General features: G+C 41.1%; 1 protein-coding gene across 1 annotated transcript in view; it reads right to left on the reverse strand.

Moving 5' to 3' along the window:
- Nucleotides 1-25,378, reverse strand: part of LOC130706604 (uncharacterized) — a 111,557-nt gene that overhangs the window by 30,075 nt on the left and 56,104 nt on the right. Inside the window, exon 5 of the mRNA XM_057539281.1 lies at nt 11,917-12,110. Within this exon, the coding sequence (XP_057395264.1) occupies nt 11,917-12,110 (194 nt within the window). The remainder of the gene's footprint in view (nt 1-11,916; nt 12,111-25,378) is intronic.

Genomic DNA, 25,378 nt, shown 5'->3' on the forward strand with positions numbered 1-25,378 from the left:
GGGCTTCCCTGGTGGCGCAGTGGTTGAGAATCTGCCTGCCAATGCAGGGGACACGGGTTCGAGCCCTGGTCTGGGAAGATCCCACATGCCGCGGAGCAACTAGGCCCGTGAGCCACAATTACTGAGCCTGCGCGTCTGGAGCCTGTGCTCCGCAATGGGAGAGGCCGCGACAGTGAGAGGCCCGCGCACCGCGATGAAGAGTGGGCCCCGCTTGCCGCAACTAGAGAAAGCCCTCGCACAGAAACGAAGACCCAACACAGCCAAAACTAAATAAATAAATAAATAATAAAAATAAAAGGAATTCCTTTAAAAAAAAAAAAAAAAAAAAAAAAAAACTATTTTGTATTTCCTTTGCTTTTTTTCCTCTAATCCTTTCAAAACCTGGTATTGAATTGAACAGCAATATACGCATGTAGTTTAAAAATACCATTCATCGCGTACTCATGGCATATCTTTACCCAGAATGAGAAATGCTATTAATAATTTATCTTGTATGCTTCCAGAAATAGTCTATATATATTTACATGCACATATACGTATATGTTCATCTTGGAAATTTCTAATGGAAGCACAATAAATACATCCCTTTTCCTAGCTGTAAAAAAAAAAATGTTTCTTAAATCTCATTATGAATAAATGCATTTGATAATCTTGTACACATGAAACTTATATAATGTTTTAAACCAACGTTACCTCGAATAAATAAACAGATCAATTAATTAAATAACCTCATTGTTTTCAAAGGAATGAATTCCATATAATACTATATTATTCCATAAAATGGAGTATCGTAATTTCTTTGTGTTCACCTATTGACAGAAAACTGGATCTTGACTGTAAACAATGCACTTAGTTTTCTTACAGGCACTTTCTGTGCACCTCTGAGTGTTCCTGTTGGACTAATTCCTAGAAGTGGAATTGTTACTTGGTGTAGATGATATATTGACAGGACTTAAAAGCATTACTCCTTTTGGGCTGTCATCTTCAGCGCTCTAAATAGCGGGTGCTTTTGAACACTTAAGTTGATAGAAATTGTCCTCCAAGGACGTGCATAATGCTGTGATGAACATGGGTGTACAAACATCTCTTCAAGATCCCGCTTTGGGTATATGCTTTGGGCATATCCCCATCTTATGCCATTTTATGCTCCTACCAGCACTGTCTGAGAGTGCTTGTTTCCCATGCCCTGAGGAAGAGGATCCCCATCCTGTATCATCACTTTATTCACCTCCAACATGAATCCTCTGTACTGTGGTAAGGTGGTTTGAGTGTGGGCCCTGCAGCCAGACAGCTAGGGTTCAAATCCTTGTTCCATCACTAACTAGTTCTGTGATTTGAGGATAGTGAACTTGAACTTTTCATGCCTCAGTGTCCTTTTCTGTAAACTGGGCATAAGAGGGCTGTTGTGAGGATGTGTTTAATAAATATGTGTAAAGCGCATGAAGCAGTGTCAGGCACTCACTAAGTACTCAGTATAACACTTCTTATTGGTTTAATAGTTTTCTTTAAATTGATTCTCTTTTTAACCTTAGTTTTATGCTAAATGCTATGTAATAATATCATAGATCAGATGTATACTATCGATATCTTATTCTGAAAGACATCAAATTACATGCATACATTTAAAATGAAAAGAAAGTTTTTCTAGGACACAGTTTGAAAAGGACTGTCCTAAGCAAGAGTATTAGCAAAGGTTTTGTGGAGTTCAAGTGGGAGAGGTTACATTGTGTCACACTGATGTTGTAATTTTCATTTCTTCATACTGAATCCGTACATCATACCTTAAATAGATACAAAGTGGATTAGACCAGGGGTAAGCAACCTAAACCCAGAACCAGCTGGCTGTGTGGCTTTTTAAATAAAGTTTTATTGGAACACTGCCACACTCGTTCATTTACATATTGCTTCTGGCTACTTTCACACAACAGCAGAGTTGAGCAGTCACAACAGAGACTGCATGGTCTACAAAACCAAAAATATTTATTATCTGTCCCTTTATAGAGAAAGTTGGCTGGCCCCTGGTCTAAACCAATATTTCTCTCTGTCTGAGACCCTTAAACATGCTTGAACAGCATCCAGCTTCTCAACTGCTGCCCTAATCTTAGCCACTCTGAAAGTTTGAGGTTTGCTGATCAGAAATTCTCAACATCTCAGAGTTTTGAGACTGTGATATTAATATTAAAAGAAGTACTCAAAGCCTGTCTTCCTGTTTTGCAAAATTTTAAAATTTCATCATTGCTTTTGTCTATACAAATATATAAAATGTGGTCTGCATCAAAGGCAGAAAAGTGTTCTAACTGTTAAGTGGCATAGGACTGCAGAGTGCAGAAACCATAGGAGTTATCAAGGGCTGTGAACACAGCAGTGCTCTAAACACTCCACCTCTGCTGTGGGCCATTTTCTCAAGATCCCAATTAGTTTGGTACCAAACCACTTGAGTCTTTTATGTCAAAACAACAGACCCAGGAAATCACCCATGAATAGCCTGAAGTACATACCATATCTGTGCCTTCTGTACATTGACATTATGTGTGCAAATTGTAGAATTTGTAGACTTTGCCTGTCGTTCCCTATGAGACCCACTATTAGTACAACATCCTATGAAGCTAAGCTGCCAGAACTGCAGTCACGAGGAAGAATTTCCATGAAACCCTGGCGAGATGCTCCCTGGGCTGTCCTGCCTTCCACCTTCCCAAAACTTGGCTCTGCAGCACTTCCTTTCAATGAGTCTGCTGCCGGAGCACCTTTTTTGGTAAAAATTCACTTTTTCCATCATTTACTTTTCTTGATCAAAAACAATACTTTTGCCATCTCCCAAATGAATAAAAAAGTCTACTTCTAAAGCTATTTCCCCCACAACTCTGCCATACTCTGTTCATATTACTGTTTAAGATTTACCTTTTTCATAAAATATATCCTAATTTCCATATATCTCTAATAACACCACTTCTGGAACTACTTCATTCCAGGAAAAGTAAAACTGTCATTTGTAAGATGTCTCAGGAGTTGCTATTTATCTTGCTGCATATTTAAAATTCTACTCACCACCACACCCCTCCCTCCCAACCTGATAACACCTGGCAATTCAAATGAGCAAAATCGTTACTTTTGCAAAGCAATAAAGTAGGTACAAAGGATATCGGGATAAACAAGCTGGAGTCCCTGATGCCAGAATTGATGTGAAATAAGCACGAGGTGAATAAATATGGCAAAAGAAAAGTAATACTTGAGAAATAAAAATGAAAAATCCTAGGAGTAGAAAAAGAAGGGCGTGTCGACACAATTTTAGTACAGAGTAAAAGGGATTTGAGTGAAGGTTTTCAAGTTGGGAAGGATTGTAATCGACAAATGGAAGGAAGGGCGCTCCACACCCACCGAATGCAGCTGGCCCTGGCAAGAGGCAGTTGTTACTGGATCCTGGGTTTCCAGGGACCCATCGGCTACTTTGTGGTAGCAGCTCAGGTGTCTCATTCACTTCTCTGCCTCAACCTTTTCAGCTGCTCTGAGAGTTGTCGACAGACCAAATCCAGCTTTTATCTCTATTGTCACTGAGACCTGCGATGAAGGGCAAACGCAACCACCTCTCTCTCAGGTCCAGTAGGGCATCGTCCTTGTACAACTTTGTGGGGAAGAAGTGTGAAGCCTCTTGTTACACTCAGGCTTGGCACCGAAAGCCTCCCATCACACAAGCAGCATCACACAGTTGGCTAAGTTTTAACTTAACTAACCATCTGGGTTGAGGTCTGTTTGAGAACAGCAACTTTTCCTTAACTCAATCTAACAACTCCTTATTGAGAATCTGTAATAGGCCTGGCCCTCTGAGGAGATTAACCCCTGACCTAATGGCTGTCAGAGCCCAGGAGGGGGAGACATGTACAGAAAATTCAACTGTGGTCCACAATGGTAAGTGCAATCAACAAGACTGTCCATGGTACAAAGTCACTGCCTCGGGGATCAATGCGCTTGACGTAATGAGGTGAATGGTTAGGAAGGAGAGGGCCGTGTCCCTGACAAGGCCAAGTACATGGAAGAGATCGATACAGAATCATTGAAATGCTGCTCCTATTCTGCCCAAAACCACCCAGTCTCAGAGCCAAACTTGAAATCGGCAAGCCTGGAGCTGGCACAAGCCTCAGACAGCCAAGGCACACTCTGCAGACCCTTCTTTGCAACCTCTTACCTGATGTGGTAGGATGGACCCTTCTTTGCAACCTCCTCCCTGATGTGGGGCTTGGCTCTGTTGAGTCATCAACTCATTAGCAATAAATGTATTAACCTAGACCTGAAATAAACCAACATATATTTAAATGACTGAATTAGCAGGAATCTCTGTCAAGAGAATTTCTGCTCCTTCTACCAATAGAGCTTCACACTTAGCAGAGTGTCTGCTTCCTTACATACAAACCCTCCTTATCTCTGAGTCCAGTTTTTCTTATTATGATTTGACACTGTTCTTATCCCTCTTTATTCTGAAACTACACAGTCATATGATCTTTCTATTTATACCGAGTAAACGTAATTCTTTTAAACCTGAATCCAATATTCTTTATTAATTTGATTATGCAATATTTCAAACATCCCCCCAAAACAGATATGCATGTACTGATAATCTAGATTTATTTTAACAAGGTAAATATTTTGCCATATGTGCATCAGCTCTTTCTCTTAAATAAATGAAGTGGTGCAGGTATAACAAACAGTCCCCTTTCCAACCCCCATGCTTCCAGTATTTCCGTGTCTTTTTTCTGCCCTGCAAATTTGGGGTCACCCTTGTTGCTCTCTTAGAGCACTGTGAGATTGTTGTGAATCTTTCAATACAATATTAATTAGCCTTATTAATTAGTCTACTTGGTGTTCTAGGTTGGAAATGATCTAGAGAAGAACAAAGGTTCAAACGATTTGCTATGTCTATTTTATATTCATTTAAGGACCTACTGCTACCTATTTTTTCAAAGCGAAAGAAATCTATTAAATAGAATTATTTATACTAGAACTTATGTTTATTTCAAGTAATTTCTTTTCTTATTTTTCTCAAATATATTTTGCCAGTCCTTTCCTAGAAGAATGCCTTTTTCACACAAAGGGCCTGCATAGGAAGAAAAATGCACTTAAATTCTAAGTTTAATTCAATGCATTTTGAATAACAATTTCCATCTTAAATTCATAAAGGATATAACTTCTGAATTAGAGTTCTGATGAGTTTTTAATATGAAGAATAAACTCCTAATGAATGCAGAGTATAGCGATTCAGGAAATATTATAGTTCTCAAAGATAGGACTAACTTTAACCACTTGATTGTTATTCACTGATAACAATGAGAAAATACCTGGGCTCCGCCCCCCTAGGTTGGTGACTATCAGGGAGAAAGAGGGTGTCTTGCAGTCAGAGGGCACTGGAGCAAGCTTCCTGAGGCCCTGTTACAGAGAGCATCACCTGTTCAGGCTAACACGTGCGTGGGATAAGCTGCATCCTAGAGCAGGCGGCACAGTCTCCTCTGATCCAGGCAGCTGGAGGATAGTTAAGGGGCAAAACAATTTCCCCCACAGATGGGACTTGGTTCATCCCAGTCAGTGCTTCTCACAATCTAGCTTGTACTGGAATCCCCTGCTCATCTTGTTAAAATGCAGATTCTATTCAATAGGTTGGGGTGGGGGCTGAGATTCCATATTTGTATCAAGATCCCGGGTGATGCTGCTGGTCCGTAGGTTACATGTTGAGTAGCAGGACTCATAGCAATCTAGGTCCTTTAATTCATAGAGAAAAAAGGAAGGCGAGGAGTAGAAAGATAAGATGTATAAGAAGAGGAAAGCAGAGAAATAGAAAAGAAAGCAAAAGGTCATGGAGAGAGAGTGAAAGAGAGAGAGAGAGAGACAAAGAACAGGAAATTTGATAATATGGCCCTCCCAGCATCCCTCCCTTCTAAGTGCCCCCATTAGGGTGGACATCAAGTCTTTACCTGGCCCCACCCCCCAATCCAGGGGCTTCGGTGCTAAGTGTAGGGTGGCCTGGGAGCCGTCCTGATCAGATCAGCTCTTCACAGGTGGTGAGATCGGAGACTCCCCTCAGCCAGAGCCAAGTAAGTCCGAGCATTTCCTCAGATTTTTGAACCAATATAGGAAAATGAATGCCAGAAGCTAATCCACAGAAGGCACAGGGCAGGGCTGCCTCTTAGTTACAGCCATTCCAGAGACCCAGCTAAATCCTCCCCTTCTCCGTGTGGTCGGATTCCCAAATTACCTAGACTGATTCAAGTTGATTTTCTAGAATTTGTAACAATACAGATAGAAGAGGGATATAGGGGAAAATGGAGAGAGAAGAGAGAAATAAGGAGAAAAGTATTTAATGAAAGGTGAAAAAATACATAAGGAAAGAATAGAAGGATAGAGGAGAAGAGGGAGAAATAGTAAGGAGATGAGAATGAAGACAAAGTATTGATAAAATAGAAGAAAAAACACCCAGGAATTGCAGGAGGAAAGGTCCCCATGGCCAATAGGGACCCAGTGGTCCCTGGGCCAGATAAGCCTCAACAGAGGACACCATTGCAGTGGACACCATTAGGCACGGTCTCCCGAGAGGAGAGGTGGGTATTGGCCTGGCTCTCATTGAGGCAGCCCATTGTTCCCAAACAACTGGAACGGGGAGGGAGAAGAGACAGAGTCAGGGCAGGCAGGTGGTCTGGGAAGGACAAGGCTTGCTAGAGGGTCCCAAGAAGACCAAATAGGTGCCCAGGAGGGTGGTGATGGAGCTGCCCCAACACCCCTCTAGAATACTGCCAGCGCTCTAGGCTGCCCACTCACAGACCTCTCCTGCCCACCAGGGATGCTCACAGACCCAGACTCAGAGCAGGACAGTGGTTGGCGCCCACACCTCTCCCCAGCCTGGTCCAGAGGCCCCCAGGGAGCTCAGAGCTCACATTAGCTTGCAGGTAAGAATCCTGGTTCGCAAGGGCTGCCCCACAAAATTCTTGTAATGAATCTAAGAGTCACAGTAGATTGATGTAAGTGCTGGCTGACATATTCTCAGGGAAACAGTAGAAAATAAACATTAGTGAGCTCTGTCAGTGATCACTGATCTGCTGCACTGCTCACTGCAATGCTGTTCTATGATCCTCAGCGTCCTAAGACTCTGGCCACTTCCTGATTTAGTTGGGCTGAAGTTGCAAACTCATCTTCTAAGTCCTATGGACGTTTAGCACCAAGCTTGGTCAAGCCACCTGGTTTACTAAATGACCGATATAAACCATGATTGTTCACATCGTATAGGAAATGCACCCCTTCTAAACTTGTTCAAACAGTGATACTTCTTCCACTACATTTCAAGTGAGGACATTTACTCTGCACATCAAAAGAGTTTGTATGTCCTGAGATGTACTGCATCCCTTGGTGATGCCTTTGCTGTCATGTAAGACACATGCCTATATTTCCATTTAAATAAAACCCTTTTGGAATGTATTTCACAGATCTGAGTATTTGTTTAATTTTTTTGGTTATTTTCACATAGAAATCCAGTTCAGCCATGGAAGCAGTCACTCCTTAAGAAAAAATATTAAAGTGGAACATATCACCAGTGAAGAACATAATTTCTTTTTTTAAGAAAGTCAATTTGGATAACTAGCCTTCAGTAACTGGACCTGCAGTCCTCAAATCCTTTAGTCAAAGACTTTGTGGCCAGCCATGTCTCAATTTTATAATTTTGAGAATTTAGAGAGGTATACATTGCATTTCACATATTAATTAATATTCCATGGCAGACATGTGGCAAAGCATATGGACAACTTGCCCAAAGTAACATAAGTAAAGACTTTTTGTCTTATTCTCATCTCATGTCCATTTTCAGTAAGGAGTTAGGATAGACCTTTTTCTCAGAGTTTTTGGAATTTGGAAAGACTTAACATGTATTAGTGGACAAAGTTAGCACAGACAGCAGATAGACCCAGAAGAACAAGAAAAGTCACTTAAAATAATTAGGACAGGGAGAACATCCACAAAACTTTTAAGGCCAGAGAAGGAGTGCTTGATTTGGACTTTCTTATAAAAGTAGAAGGAGGCTTCCTGAGAAGAAAGCCAATACACAGTCTTTCTTGCTGGGGGTCAAGGTTGCATCAGCGAGACCATAAGCTGGGGACACTGCTGTGGGTGAGAGCTACACTAGTGATGGCGGGGCAGCAGCCTCTCAGGGGGGACACCTGTGACACACCAACTGCGAGCAGGTGCTCAGATACCCCTGCAACATGACTTCATATGACTCTGGAAAACATCTTCAGATCCAATGAGAAATGTGTTTGCTAGGAAAGGATACCAAATGCAGAAAGAAAAAAAAATCAGAGATGTATAAATACAGTGGGGTGGGCAGAAAGGCCTCAAAGATGTCCAGGCCCTAAAGAAAGGAACTGTGAATATGTTACTTTGCATGGCAAAAGGGACTCTGCAGATGGGATTATGGTTAGGAAGACTGTCCTGGATTACCCAAGTCGATCCAGTCTAACCACATGTGCCCTTAAAGTAGAGGACTTTCTCCAGCTAGAAGAAGAGGAAATCAGAGAGGTGAAGCAGAAGGAGAACAAGAACAAAGAGCAATTTAAAGATGAAAGGGACTTGACCCGCTGCTGCAAGAACAGGCCACACAGAAAGCATAAGGGATGTGGGAAACCTCTAGGAGCAAAGACCAGCCCCCAGCTGGCAACCTACAGGAGATCAGTGTCTCAGTCCTACACCCACAAGGAAGTGCGTGAGTGTGTATGCAGAAGCATCAGGAGGGCAGTCCTGACTGCTGCCCTCGGAAAGGCCTGCTTGCAAGGCTGGCCCATTCCCAAGACTCTAATGATAAAGGTGGCTTACTGTGCCTAATGTTTGTTCAGACACTGTGGTTCATACTCAATACCTGCCTTCCTTCTGGGAGTCTGGGATTTTGTTACATGCAAGGCAGAGGGTGCCTATATGACCAGCCCCCAGTACATGAGCTCAGCTGGTTGGTAATATTCCATGTGGGTTTCTATAACTCACTGCTGGGGGATTAAGCTAGTCCCGTATGACTTCCCTGGGAGAGGACTGTAGAAACCTGGGCCTGATTTCCTCTGGGCTTCACCCCAAGCACCCTCTTCCTTTGCTCATTTTGCTCTGTGTCCTTTCACTGTGCTAAATCATAGCTGTATGACTACACACTGGTCCTGTGAATCCTCCCAGCAAATCATGGAACCTGGGGAAGGTTCTGGGAATCTCCAGACACCTTGAAGGACAAGTCTTCCCCAGAGCCTCCAGGAAAAATGCCTTAAGCAGAGAACCCAGCCAGGTCTACTGTACTTTAGACCTACAGAACTATGACATAATAACTCTGTCTTGTATTAGGTCACTAAATCCATGAAAATGTGTTACAGCAGCGATAGGAAACTAAGTAAATGGCACCACGAATAAACATATTACTTTCACTAATGAAGAGTATAATATCTCAAGGACATTTTTTAAAATCTTAAATTCATTCTCAAGTTAACATCAGCAATTCATATCTAAAACAACCACGTGAAGAAGGGGTAGAACCTCTGGTAAGGTGTATGGTTGATTTTTAAGAGCAGCTGACATTTTGTGAGGGGTCTGGAAAGCAGCCAAACCAGCCCAATCTTTTTAAAGAAACTGTGAGTATAATGTCAGAATCACCAACTAGTGTGATTTACTGCTGTCAATGCCAGTTGTGTATAGTTGGGCCCAGATTAGGAGATGAATTCACTTAACCCACGGTGGTGCACGCAGAAGATGTGAGGATGAGCCCTTTTCCTAAAGGAGCTCAAAATGTAAGAGAGGAGAAACATCTCCACTGGAGCTTCAAGGATCACTAAGTTGAGACCAAGGGCTACAGAGAAGCACAGAGCAGGGAGCTAAGGAAGGCATCCTGCCAGAACGTAGATTCCACTCATTCGTTTTAATTCAGCAAACATTTACCAACGTGCTCGGCCCCAGGCACCATGAAGTGCTGGGGACACAGGGAGGGATGCAAGCTCAGCAGGAGTGTAAGGCAGGCCACTTTACCCATGTTTATTGTGTGATAGGATGGATAGGATTGAGGGGTCCACTTCTGTCCTCACCTGCATGATCTAGGATTAATAATGCCACTATATTCTTGACCCTACTTCCCCAAGGGTGCCTGACCTTTAAAGAAATCAGCAGAGGGTGATGCTTACATATGATTCCTCTCCAACCTGCTTAACTAAAAACAAGAATTGTTAGAGTTGCTCAATCAAATGGGATTGGAGCGGGGCGAAAATATGAACCTTAATTAATACAATGAAGAATAAGTAGGCATTAACTATTAGTTAACTAATTTTGAAAAATAATATTTAAGTTTGAACAAAAGTTCTCTATGTAAGTAGATGTTTCATTAAGCTTTAACTTACTTAAGCAATATTGACCTTAACCCTGCTTTGGACTTGGTGTTCTTAGAATAAGCACAACATTAATATCTGCTTCGGATCATACACATGGCAATTACTTGTTTGGAAACCTTAGGTCAGCCAGCCCTAAAAACACTCACATAGCCCTTCCCACTTTGTTCTTTTATCTAGTATTAGACAACTAACTAGTTTTTCTTGATTCAATTTGCATCAACATTTATTGACTAACTAATAAAAGCTCCAGGGATAAGAAATTAAGTAGACCACAATCTATTAAGTTATAATAAGTTACAGAGTTCTAAGGAAATTTAAATGAGGGCAGTTTGTTACACAACGAATAGTATCATTTTGTTGCCTGTTACTTTTATAGATAAGCTATGTGCTAAGACATAACGGCTTTTTAGCTGACCATTTTCTTCTTACTCTGACAATTAAGAAAAAAATTTTTTTAAGTTCTACAACATTCTTAGCCTAAATTAAATGGAAGATACACTGTGTATTTTTTATTGTGGTAAGATATACATAACAAAAAGTTTAGCATTTTAGCCACTTTTAAGTGTACAGTTCTGGACATTAACATTCACATTGTTGTGCAAACACCACCACCTTCCATCTCAAGAACTTTTTCATCTTCTCAAACTGAAACTTTGTCTCCATTAAAACACTTACAGTCCATTACTCCCTTCCCCTGGCTCTTGGCAACCATCTAAATTATATTTTTAATAAGAAGAAAAAAGTAATTTCTTCTCCACCTGATGAATCTTCAGGCCACACCCCATCAGCCAATTGCAAACCTGCTGCAGACCTTTACAACACTCTACTTTTAGAGCTTCTCATTCAGAGCAGACTGTGATTTAAAGATATGAAATGCTAAATAAAGAATAAATTACATAAATTTTAATATTCAAAAAGTTAAGCAAACAAAATTTAATTCTTCTAAAAGAAGCATGGATATGTAATCAGAAGTAGGAACTATGTCACTGATGTAAAATAGTTATCATTCCAAAGAATCCTAGGGATCTATTGTCCATAAATTACAAGGGGCCACATGGTGCCCAAGTTCCTGTTGGAGCAGGAACTCAACATATCCCTCAACAAGTCCTCCACAGAGAGACTCTCCATTACATCTATTTTTACATGTTCAGGGTCTTTCAGAAATTTCAGTTTATCAGAGGGCACAGAGAAAATGAATTCGCTTTATTTAAAAATGCTGAGGCAATATGAACTATTGTGTTTGTTATCAAACAAAATCAGTTGTATGTGACTTATTTATTCCTTAGACTTCACACTATTTAAAGGAATAATGGGAAGACATTTTCAATATTTCCCTACATTATAAAATTGTTTTACTTATTTCATAAATTAGCCATGGACGGTGTATTCTGGAACGTCACATGTGGCTTACATTCAGTGGAAACATTTTCAAGTAACTTAGGAGGCTCTGTTTCTATACTTGATCTGACAGATGGGCAGCAACATGCAGTAACTGGCATAATTCATACTCCGACAGACTGCTTTTCAATAAAGCACATACCCAGATGCTTTCCTCTCGTCGATATTGCTTCCAGTTCCTCCCGCCATCGCTGAACATCAGGAGGTAGCTGGTCACCCAGTCGGAGCTCCCGTATCCTCCCTGGGTGGCCACAGCTGTGACCTCCATTCTTTCTCCAAGGTCAATCTGCAGCCACTGGTATTTATTTGACACAAGGGGAGACCAGCCACCAGCTCCTTTTTGTGGGAATAAAAAGAAGAAAACCGGTAAAGACAGAGAAATCTTTGAAATCTATATTAACCTGTAAGAATGGGGTCATAAATAAGATTTATGAAAATCATAGTTTCAAATTCTGCATTATGTAATGCCTCAGAATTATACAAACACACTCACATACACACACACAAACACAAAATAAAAATACAGGTTAAATGTAAATGGATGAAGCCTATATTAATTGTTTTGTTTCTTAGTTCATAACCCCTGACTCTCTGGTATTGGGGTGTCCCGCTAAGTGAAATTGCTTAATGTAATAGGTGGACAACTAAACACCATGCCATTACATCAGTGCTTGGAACTAGTGTCTTTATTGGCTTCAATGCATGACTTGCCCTTTGTTGGACATAAACAAAGGGCAAACTTTCCTTTGTTGGAAAATAACAAACTTTCCTTCGTTGGAAAATAAAGCTAGAAAACCTTAATTCTGGATTCCCAGCATGAGGAAGTACAATGTTGAATGTTGGGATAACAAAGATGGCTATGGCATAGCCCTACATTCATGGTGCTTACAGACTCATAGGAGAAGCAGACATTTCAAAGAACAATTTGAAATGCAATATGGGAGGGGTGGAGGTGAAAGTGATTTCTGTGCAGGGAGGGACAGTTCTAAAAAGTCAGCAAGGAGGGTGAGCGAGAACCCAGAGGAAGTGAATGGGGAGGAGTTTCTCAGGTATTCAAGACAATAGACGCAGAGTGGAAATTACTGTGCTTTGTTTTCTCCAGTGCCTGTGAGACACCGAAGAATTAGGGATACCTGTGAATGTATTATTGATATATTTTGTTCTTCTAGTTTAACAGAAACATGAGTTTTGAATTTGGATTTAGATGTCATACTAAATTTTCTGAATTTAAATTATTATGCAATATAAAAATTGGGAAACAGGTTTGAAATGCATTCTGGAACTGATATTTTGCTAATTATCCATGTCTAGAAAACACAGTGTCATGTAAACAGTCCTTAACACAAAAAAACTAGCTTTAAAAAAAATTTTCCCCATTGTCCTGACATCTAATTTGAGGCTCTCATAATAAGGTCTGACACTTTAGACAACATTTATTATCTTTTTTATTAGGGGCTATTATTAACATCCATGTCCTGTTTACAAAAGCTGTTACGACCAAGTACATGTCAGGAGGTGTGTGACATGGTTACAAGACAGCTCAAAGGAAAATGGAAGTGGAGCGCTTACATCAGGGTGTGGAGGTGAAACTAGCAAGTGAGCACATCTGTTGCTTCACTATGTCCTCCGCTAACGGCACTACGTGTATAACCCTTAGCAAAATTTAAAGCTTACAAATTCTTTAAAACTCAAATTCTTTCTAAGATTTCCTCATTTCCTGCAATCTTTATTCCAAAATTCCAAAATGTCCTCTCAACCACAAGCACAATGTCTTTTCCTTTGATCCACATCTTAAACATGCCACAACTCTGGCTGTTCTGTAATGCATTATTAAACTTTTTATTTTGAAATAATTTCAGATTTACAAACGAGTTGCAAAGATGGGATAGGGAGTTCCTGTCTACTTTTTACTCAATGTGTCCTAATGTTAATATCTGACATCACCATGGTATTTTGATCAAAACTAAGCTATTCACACTGGTACAATGGTAACAAAACGACAAACTTTATTTTGATGTCTCCAGTTTTTCCACTAACTCCCTTTTTCTGTGCCAGAACCCCACATTGCATTTAGTCACCTTGTCTCCTTAGTGTCTTCCAACCTGTGATAGTTTTCAGTCTTTGTTTGTCTTTAATAACAAGATTGATCACCACCCAACACCTACCTGCTACTTCTACTGATTTGTGCAAAGGTCCCATCTAACGTTTGATGAATGATAAGTCCTTCTGGGTTCTAGCTGAGGGTTAACTAACAGTCCCAAGTAACATTACTCTGCAACTGCCTGTAATTTTATAATAATTGCCAAAAGAAGTCAGAAATTAGGTGTTGGCATTTAGCTGATCACTTTAACTTAAAGGTTCTACATTTGAAGTTTTATATGAATCAGTTTCAATCTCTGAGAAACTGCTAAATGTCCTGTATTCTTAGTATCAAGGTTGTAAAGAATGTACTGAAGATACTTCTTCTTTTTGCATTTCACAATCTTTCTCTGTCATCTTTAATCTCTCTTGAAGCGGGAAGTATCATCAACACGGGTACCACATGTACAGAAATGCAACAGAGTAAAAAGCGTCAGCATGCTTCCAGCATCTCCCCTGGGACCAGCCTCTCCCACAGATGCAGCCACGTCTCTGTCAACCACTCTTCACCATCTGCAGGTAATCAACCTTGAACATTTCACATTCCTTACCTGTGGTGAGAAGGTGCTACTGGTATGCAAATTAAGCTATCTGATTAAGTAGGTACTCTGATAAAGTAATGAAACTGCAGAATTCCCTGTGCTGCAAAGCAATTCATTTCAGCTGGGTAACACAGCCACGGTGTAATCCCCAGACCCCTGTAGGGTGATGATGCTGAATTACTGTGCATTCGCCCATGCACGCAGTCCACTGGGGTAGATGCCCTTTTTTCTAATGACTGGAAAATGTGGGAAATGCACAAATGTAACCTGAGGACTGTTAGGGAGCCCCCGAACAGTTTTACTGACGGGTAAGGGAGATACTGTTCTGTAATGGAAAACAAAACAAAATACACTGAAACAACATTAAAGTGGGTACGCTTGAGCACAGCCGCCCCACCAGCTCTTAGCTGCAGAGCAGTGGTTCTGAAACTGATCAGCCTGCATTATTCAATGTTGCAAATCTTCAGTAAATTCCCCCTGGGAACCAACACCCCCTGAAACAGAGCCCAGGGATTTGCAATTACTGTTTTGGAGTCACCAGTGCTGAACCCACAAGAAAGGCACTTGCCCTCCCATCCAGCTCTTCCCCTGACCACACCACAGACTGTCTTTTTCCATTGTCACCGTCCTGTCTCCTGCCTCAGCCCCTTAGTTGAATAAAGTGTCACAATTCATACAAAGGAAAACATGTCCAGAGGGTCTGACTTGCACAGAACAAGGTTCCACAGCTTAGGACACTGAACACAAAACATCCCTCCCAGCAAAGTGTGATAGGTATGCTTTAGGGCTGCAATGAGAATTCAACAAGAAGCTGTGTTAGAGCATCTAGCACAATACTTTCTCTTCCATACACGATCGCAAGACGGGAGACAGTCATGGTGAAAGAGGGGTGACATCCAGAGTGTGGGGCATTGCAGTCTTTTCATTACTGAATGGCCCGTTACCTGCCACTTTATACTAGATAAAGGAGAGAAAATGAGGAAAGCCAAAACTTGTCACAAGCATGTGATGTGTTCAGGACCCTCCCAGATGCTCTAAGTGCTACCTCACAACTCCTCCATGCACCCGGCAAGTGGGACGGGTGTTACAGTCTCTGCTTTGCAGACAAGCAAAAAACAATCATTTTAGCTTCGGGTGAGGGTATTTTATTAAAGCTTAGCTCCCTTTTCCTTCTCTACCCCTTCTAAGAACATATCCCTGCGATTTGTCAGTTTTTCAGTATTGTTTGCTTATCAATACCAGACTGTCTTTTATAGTGATATACTGGCAGATATATTGGAAGGTTTCTGTCTCTAGTTATCCCTGTGTGATTGTTTCCCCCACCTTTCGTTGGCTCAGACACAGGCAGTGACTTGTGTCTTTGGGGAGAGGAAAGGCTGAACAGGAAACTCTCAGCGAGGGCCTTAATTATTCTGGTCACTGATCAAGATGAAAATGACCCCTGCCCCTGGTGGCCACGGGGCATGCACTGTCATAATGAGTGTCAGCCTTGTGCAGAGGGGGAAATTACCCACAGGTGGAAATTACCCAGAGGTGAAAAGGAGAATAGCTCATGCCTTCTTCAAGTTGGAACAAGGTCCAGAGCAGAAAGATACCGAAGGGAGCAAAGTCAAGTGGGATCATCTGAAGTGAACAGACTAACCTATCTCCAGGGCATCTAAATGTCAAGCAAGTAAATGGCTAAATTGAAATTGTAACCAAGGGAAGTTTCCCTCCAAGATCTTCATTACATTGTCTCAAATGGGCGCTCATCAAGCTCTGTGTATTTCTTTCCTCACTTAATGCATCTTAATTCACAGAAAACTCATTCCAGATTCCAGGCGGGGCTGGGTGAGTGGGGAGAGGGTGAGATAAGCAGGAGTAACAGATGTTCCCAGGAAAAAGGGGCCATAGGGCGGCAGGCCCTGGGGATGCTCCCTGACCATCCCACTCAGAGATCTCTGGGATTTATATATTGGTGTTTTTGTCACAACCCTGCCTACATTGCTGAGGGAAATTTAAGCATTTGCTCCAGCTCTGATTTCTTAAGGAGCAATTCCAACTATCTACATATACCATTTCTGGCTATCAGGATGTAAAAAATGCAGAAATCCTCCCTCTGGACCTGTCTAGGTAACCTCTGATTCCTTTTCTGCTGTGCTTCCTGCAGTCTGCTAGCAGCCTGAGCAGGAGACAACAGGTAGTTTTCCAAAAAGTGCATCCATAATGAAAAAAATCACACAGAGCTGCCTAATTGTAAAACAGATTCCTGTACTAAATGCAGACATACCCTATAATGGTTTTGTAAACAGACAATTTAAAATTAAATAAAAAATAAGTGTATACTTGTTAATTTGTGATTCAAATTAAATGCCAGTGATATTAAAGAAAAAAAGCACAGTGTGACTGTTCACATGTGACTCCCTTAAGTTCTGTGTGCAGTGTCCCGAGGGACAACTTTCAATGCCCTTGGCAATTAACATTCATCACTGCAGCTCTTTCTGCATAAAATAAACAAAAATCCATTGCTACTGTGTGTTTTGTTTTGCTTCTCTCATAGACACTCCTGACCAAGTTTTAAAGAAACACACAGTAGAGAGGCATTCAGATCTGAACTGACCTCAGGCTTTGCAGTTCTTATGTGTTTGAAGTTCTGTATTGACAAGACTATAAGATGATTTTGCTAATTTCTCACCTTAGAAATAAAATACGAATTGCCCAGCAAGCCTATAAACCATCCGAACATGCACTAAATACCTCATGCATGACTGAATAAAATGTATGACCAAGTTTATTCATGCATCTCCCGTGAAATCTTCATGTTTATGAGAGATGCAGCTCTGAGATCTGGTCTAATTCTATAAAAGCATCATTGTGCATCTTTCAGAGGCCCCCTGAGTTATTCAGAACAGATATGATTCCAGATCATTCTTGAGGCCACTCAGAATAGCTGCATCTCCCTCTGATATGTAGAGAACAGTGGGGAATCCAGGATGCCCAGAAGGGCAGGAGGCCAGGCGTTCTGCTCCAAGGCCCCCACCACTTCCCAGGGACTCACCGTTACTCTTCTTAAGGCAAGAGCTCCTTTTTCTTTTTAATTAAATTCAGTGTAGGATCATGTCAGGAAATGCAAGGGTGAGATGCTTAGAAATAAAACCATGAGTACTAAACTATCCATCCATACTTGACTGCTCAGTTAGCCAGAAGCCTTTGGAAAAAAAGTCCATTGATGGTAAAACTTACATTTTCTTTAGTGATGTTATGTAGCTGACTTCATTACAATTTGTAAGCACACTGTGGAAGCCTTGGATAAAAAGAGATATGTACAGACGAGCTGCTATACAAAATAGAGTAGTAAAATGAGAATGCAAAAAGGATGAGGTCTAAGCATCACAAAATGTAAATACTACTGACAAAGGTGCATTTTTTTGGGGTGTAGGCATTCATCCCCAGCAAAGTATGGCATTATTTTGTGTCGGAGAAAAGCCTGCTCCACTGGATTTCCTTGGAGGAAACGTGGCAACAAGCGAAGAGTCTACTGCAAGGATCACAGGACAGAGAGAACAGGGAACCCCTGAAATACCATCTTCCAGTCAGCCCCTAGTCCAGAAGCTCCTCATTAATGTTCAGAGCAAAGGTGGGAGTAGCTGACCACAGGGTCCCCTGAGATATTCCATTAGCCTTTGTCACTGGCTGTGGTCTTCCTGGACCAGTCTCTGTGCCACAAGTTAAACCAGAAGTTCAAGACTCCTGTGTGCTTTGATTTAACATAGGATCCATGTATCATCAGTGATCCCAGATGCCTCCTGAAAGGTTGCTAATTGAATCTCACCCCTTTGGCAGGATTGAAGGTCACCTCACTTGGTACGTCTTTCATCAGTGACTCCAAACAAAAAAAAAGGGAATATCCCTACAAGAGGTAATGCAATTGCATTGGATGAGTAAAGCAATATGTGATGGGACAAAATATATCTCCATAGGGATGCCAATAATATTTGTTAAAAGTGGAGTAAACAAAGACATCATGGTGTACGTCAAGGATACATACTGTTAAATAAATAACTTTCATGAACATTTCTGTATATTATACATGATATAAAAGTGAATTACTTTGGAAAAGAACAGAGTAGAATTTGCTAGACAACTATTTTTGAATTTGGATAGTGCTTAGAAGGGCTTCCACATACCTTTTGGGAAGTTGCCAAGTACGTCATAGGCAGTACTTACTCTTGGAAAAATACTATGGCAAAATTGTGGCCACCATAAGATACTTACTGGGCAGATTATAAACACAGACATAATTTTGCAAGGATAAACTGTTGTGTTTTTCATTCCTCTCCGGTAAATCCTGTTAGCCAGTGATCATTATCCCATGAAGCCCTAGAGAAGCCAGGGAGGGTAAAGACCAACTAAGAAAATAGGAAACAGGGCGTGTGATGTCTCCCTCTTTGGCAGGAAGAAGAGATGGGAACCCAGACGATCGTGGGAAAGAGAGGAAATGGAGGAAGGGTAAAAGGTGGTGGGAGGGTGATTCAGACACCTTGCTCAGGAACGAAGTCCCAGGGGGATCAGAAAAGTGAGAGGAATAAGCAAGCTGTGGAAAGGCTTTGTCTTGGCTTCCATTTGGAATTTTGGGAGATCACCTTGTAGGGGGCTGTGCAGTCATCACTAATGGTTGCCAACTATTTCCCTTCTTCTACCTTCCAGGCACTTGGAGGATTGCGATTTCCACGCCCCCTGGTGGTTGGGTGGGGCTATGTCACCAGCTCTGGCCAACAAGCTCTGAGTGGAAGTGATAGGTTACTTCTGGACTAAACTGCCAGGACAAAACCATTTGACGAACTTTTTCCCCTTGGCATGGTGAACCAGGCTGCTCACAGGCCATCAAAAGGGGGCACAGAAGTGAGATGAGAGTCTGACTGGATCTGAACAGAAGGTCAACTTGGCAAAGGCAAATTAAACCTGTAACCAAGGCTGCTCAGGCTGGAAACCAAATGAGACTCATGGTCAGGCTTCAGGGAGGCAAGAAGTGACATCGCAAAGATCCCGGAAGGAACAATGACCTGTTCCCTGGGAACACGGTCTTACCAAGAGGTAAATCCGCCACAGGCTTCAGGAGCAGGTGCCAAGTAACCCTCAGCGTTAAAAGCAGACAAACTCCCTTCAGCAGATAGCAAGGAGCTGAGCCCCAACGTGAGAAGCCCCACCATCCAGCTCCATGAGGGCACCAGCCCTTCTGTAAACCCAAACACTGTCTTGGAAAGAAGCAGGAACAAAGAAATCTGAGCATCCCTGGACGATGCTCACCCATTCAAAAGAGTCCACTGAATTCAAAAGAGACTGAGGATTGCCTTATTCTGGGGGTAGTGCTATAATTTGGGCTACTTGGTAGAGAGAAATGACAACATTGCCTCCCTGAAGGTTGTTGACAACGCTGAAAAACACGTTTGGTTTGTTCTGGTTTGTCTCATCTAGCATCTTCGGTTCTATGGAGGTAACCTGGAGACTCCAGACTTTGAAAAGGACCATGGGAAAACCTGAGCAGATGAGTTCTGTGTGACAACTGTACGGCAGGGTCTGCACGAACCCTGGGATTTGGGGGCTTCTCCTCTCACATGCTACCATCATGCCGTGATTTAATAAAGTTGCATCGTCACCAAGACAGTGCTCTGTGCTGTAGTACATGGGTGTATTTTACATGGATGCTATTACATTTGGCCTGTCCACTGCACTCAATACCCACAGTTGCATCTGCAGGATCATTTGTTAAGAAAAATCGGATTAAGAATGTGTCTTGGCCCTAATAGGTCTAAAAACTTTTAGGAAGCACAGATAAACAGAATGAAAAATCTGACATCCAGAGGCAAAAAGTCCCCAGTACATTCATATGCCTTTATAAAAATCTGGTTTGCAAGCCCTTTTATTGCCATCTGAACTGCTCAGACTAGTATTTGGGAATACTGACCAGTTCTACCAGGCACCTAGCCTGTGAATAAAAGATAGAAATACTGGAGAACTACGATTTTATGAAAAAATATGAGGGACAAGTTTATTATTATAAGATTTGCATCAAACATTTTTGATGTATTCAGTAATATTCTGATGTATATCAGGAGTTGATATACGTCTAGATATTTTAAATTATTATTCACTCTTTCCATTTTCTAACATTTCTTTGTAAAAAACAGTGAATTTTACATCACAGCTTATTTGGGATATTGCAGAGTCCAAATAATCAGACGTTCCAGGTTATAAGAAAATATTTAGTGTCTGATGCCCAGGCCTAAGCATTTTCTGCTAATCGAATCATGTGTATTTATTTCCTGCTAAAACCTGGAGTATTAACTTGTACTAGTAAATGTACTTCCTAAAGTGAGAAATAAATATCTTAACGCTGAGAATTGTTGCTAATATGCTCAGCCATCAATTGTATTGGGAGCATTAGACAAAATCTTTCCTGGCTCCACCAACACATAAGTCTGTTGTGAGGAAATATGATCAATGTCTCGGTACGGGAAAGGTGAAGAATTACAAAGAGAAAAGAAAACATCCAGTCAGTTCAGCTTGTCTCCATCTACTTTCTGTTTGCAATACACAATATAGTAATCTGATATGCCATTTTTGATCAAGTTAAATTTAAAGCAGTCTCATTTGCGCTGTCAGTGATGAGTGGCTTGCCGCATTAGAGGGCGTGATTTTCAGCATCTGGGCCATGAATGGAGTTGTCCCTCTTTCTGGGGATGATTGTTTATGCAAGCACTTTGGGGGAACAAAAAAGGAGAACAAAATGTGTGTACACTTCCTCCTAATCAATCTCAATCAGCTCTGGCCAGACCACTCATCTCATCACCATGCCTGCGGTGACTAAAGAGGACACGTCACGTGGCTAAAAAGAACATGTTATCCGGAGTTGGAAAGCAGCATCTGAAATGCTAAAGCCAGTTTCATGAAGGGTCACCTACAGTAACAATAATTGTAAAAACAAAAGGTTATTTTCACATGCAAGATCTAGAATGAAAGTCCAGCGTGGTTTACTCTAAGGTAGTTTTTTTACTTTTGGTTTTGGTTTTTTAACTTTTGTTTTGAATAAACTTGGATAAACTGCATAAAGTTCCTTTAGGAGATTTTTGAGAAGAAAAAAATGAAGTCAATATTATAGCATGTTCTTATTTAGAATACACAGATTTCAGCAATCTTGATTTTATATGAGAAATATTAGGTCACTTGTAATTCTAGGAAATATCAATTTAATATTGATGGAAACAAATTCAGCTAATATGAATAGTCAAACCCAATTTGACTGTAAAGATGTAAAGCTTCAAGAACTTTACATTTTTGGGCTTCCCTGGTGGCGCAGTGGTTGAGAATCTGCCTGCTAATGCAGGAGACACGGGTTCGAGCCCTGGTCTGGGAGGATCCCACATGCCGCGTAGCGGCTGGGCCCGTGAGCCACGGCTGCTGAGCCTGCGCTTCTGGAGCCTGTGCCCCGCGACGGGAGGGGCCGCGATAGTGAAAGGCCCGCGCACCGCGATGAAGAGCGGTCCCCGCACCGCGATGAAGAGTGGCCCCCACTTGCCGCAACTGGAGAAAGCCCTCGCACGAACCAAAGACCCAGCACAGCCAAAAATAAATAAATAAATAAATAAATAAATAAATAAATAAAATTAAAAAGAAAAAAATCTGAGACTCAAATTTCAAAAAAAAAAAAAAAGAACTTTACATTTTTATCTAATGGCATCAATTTTCTTGAATAGGTATATGAATACATGTACGTGTCTGTGGTTTACCCCTTAAAAAAAATCCATCAGTTCTGAAAAATTATACATTCAGGCATTTCCAGTCATTTGTGTTTCTCTGTATAAAAAGGTAAGGTGTATGACCTCAGAGGGGATACTTTGTTAAATGTATTATCTGGAACCCAATCCCAGACTTCAAAATGGGAATGCTAGAGGAACCAGACTAGAAATTTCAAAAGTAAACTCCAGGAGCACTTAGTCCAATGTTGAGTGATGATACTAGCCCATTACTATCTCTACAATAACCAACACTTCCATTAGGGAGCTCACAGAAAACACTGGCAAACAGGTGGTAACATGCTCAGGAATCATGGTTTTCAAAGATGCAAGGTCTGCATCTCTCTGCTTTGGCCCACCTGTCCCTAGAAACGCCTGGATCCCTCCTAACTTCTCTGCTCATTCCTCTTAATATCCTTCGTAGACTTCTTTCTTCTATTTATTGCAAAGTCTTTTCTAAGAAATATTTTACTACTTTTCATAAATTAATAGAAAACAAAATAAATACATAAACTGCATAAGTAAAAAATATGTAAAAGAGAAAACATGAAATGTGCAATAAGTTCTAGTCAATTAATTAACATTTGTTATGTGTTGAATCAGTGAAGTACTTTAAAATCATAAAATGCCTTAAAGTTTGAATTATTTGGCTTTGGGGGGTTATACAGTGGGTCAAATTTATATATATGCACACACATACAATCAAAAATTATGTATAGACTATTCTCTTACTACCTTTATGTATCAGGTAGATGAATTGATCAGCTGCTGTGTATAAAGTTCTTGGTGGAAGCTGTGATATTTGAGACATTTCTAATTCTTAATGAACATTCTAGAAGCGCAATGACTTATGGGCAAAATAAGAAACTAGGGGTGTAAGACAGACCACCTTCTTTAAAACTTCCAAATACCACAACACAGACCAAGGAAATTTTAACCATACAATCAGGGAGTCTAACATGATTTTCCTCACTAGATCATACACAAAATATTCCAAAAAGCTAAAACTACTATAGATGAAGAATCATCGCCCTCATATTCATCCACATTTCATACTATCCCATTTTACATCATAATAATCTAAACTAAAGTGAACTAATATGTTCTCCAGCATTTACCAAGGCAAAGGAAATGTCAATAAAGACTCTGGGATGCTGGCTTTTAACAGAAAACACATATAGATAATCCTTCAGAAGGAATATTGATAAATTGTGCTGTCTAAAGCATGCTTTAGAAATGGGTCTGAAATCAGGTGGTAATATCTAGGGATATTTAGTGAAATGTACACTATATGCAATCAGAGTAGCAACAACCATGAAAAAAAAACCCTCATCAGTTGATTGCCACTCTTAAAATAATTAATTTAAATTTGCAAAGAGAGTAGTTTAAATATAAAAGAGAAGCTTTGTACTTACCATTTTATAATGATGGCTTATAATATTCTGAGTTATTAGTTTTTTAATTAAATATAATGGAAATAAGTTCATCTTAAGCTTCAGGATTTTCTCTTCTAATGTTTATAAACTTCCCAGTGCCACCATATTGATAGCACTGGAGGCCTGAATCATAAAGATACTCTACACATGCAAATTAGAAACACAACACACAAGCCCCTCGGGCCTCTTTCAACTAATTAAATATGGCTTATTTAGTTTTTACAATTTTAGGGAAACCACTGGAAAGTGTAGATGGTAAGCTGATATTAGAATAACCACCAGACCGGGCTTCCCTGGTGGCGCAGTGGTTGAGAATCTGCCTGCTAATGCAGGGGACACGGGTTCGAGCCCTGGTCTGGGAAGATCCCACATGCCACGGAGCAGCTGGGCCCGTGAGCCACAATTGCTGAGCCTGCGCGTTTGGAGCCTGTGCCCCGTGACGGGAGGGGCCGCGATAGAGAAAGGCCCGCGCACCGCGATGAAGAGCGGTCCCCGCACCGCGATGAAGAGTGGCCCCCGCTTGCCGCAACTGGAGAAAGCCCTCGCACGAACCGAAGACCCAACACAGCCAAAAATAAACAACAAATAAATAAATAAATAAATAAGAAAAAAAAATCCAAAAAAAAAAAAGAATAACCACCAGACCAAGAATGGGTAATTTGATAACTGATCTCATTGAAATCTGGTTTCAATGAGAATATATTTTTACTGGGGTGCTAAAAATGATTATGAATGATGCTTTGAGGAGTAAATATCTGGCCACAAAATGCTTTTTCCTGGGAAAAGACCATGAAGGTGGACAATTAATGGACATGCCTTCCCATCCTGAGCTCATTGAATTTCTTTCTTTTTTTTTTTTTTTTTTTTTTAAAGGATTTTCTTATTTATTTATTTATTTATTTATTTATTTTTGGCTGTGTTGGGTCTTCGGTTCGTGCGAGGGCTTTCTCCAGTTGCGGCAAGCGGGGGCCACTCTTCATCGCGGTGCGGGGACCGCTCTTCATCGCGGTGCGCGGGCCTTTCTCTATCGCGGCCCCTCCCGTCGCGGGGCACAGGCTCCAGACGCGCAGGCTCAGCAATTGTGGCTCACGGGCCCAGCTGCTCCGTGGCATGTGGGATCTTCCCAGACCAGGGCTCGAACCCGTGTCCCCTGCATTAGCAGGCAGATTCTCAACCACTGCGCCACCAGGGAAGCCCTCATTGAATTTCTTCACCTGTGTTCTTACTCTTCCCTGCCAATCTATTTGATCACTTACTAGGTTCCCAAATTTGATCCTTAAGGACACAGTAAAGTTCAAGCTAGACTTTAACTCTGATCTTACAAATGTCAAAGAAAGGGAGGAGAACACTCAATTCCTTAGTAGTATCTCCAGAATTTACAGCAGTGCGTTTACATGGGACACAGTTAATTTTAACTTTTACTTTCTGAATTCATCTTTCATTTAAAAAATCTATCCCTTAAAACAGTAGCAAAACAAAAGCAGAAATAGAGACACAGACGTAGAGAACAAATGTATGGATACCAAGGGGGAAAGGGGTGGGGTGGGAGGAATTAGGAGACTGGGATTGACATATATATTATTGATACTATGTATAAAATAGACAACTGATAGGAACATACTGTATAGCACAGGGAGCTCTACCTAATGCACTGTGGTGACCTAAGTGGGAGGGAAGTCCAAAAGGGAGGGGATATCTGTATGGGTATGGCTGAT

This window comes from Balaenoptera acutorostrata (assembly GCF_949987535.1).
Source record: "Balaenoptera acutorostrata chromosome 6 unlocalized genomic scaffold, mBalAcu1.1 SUPER_6_unloc_4, whole genome shotgun sequence".
Lineage (NCBI taxonomy): Eukaryota > Metazoa > Chordata > Mammalia > Artiodactyla > Balaenopteridae > Balaenoptera > Balaenoptera acutorostrata.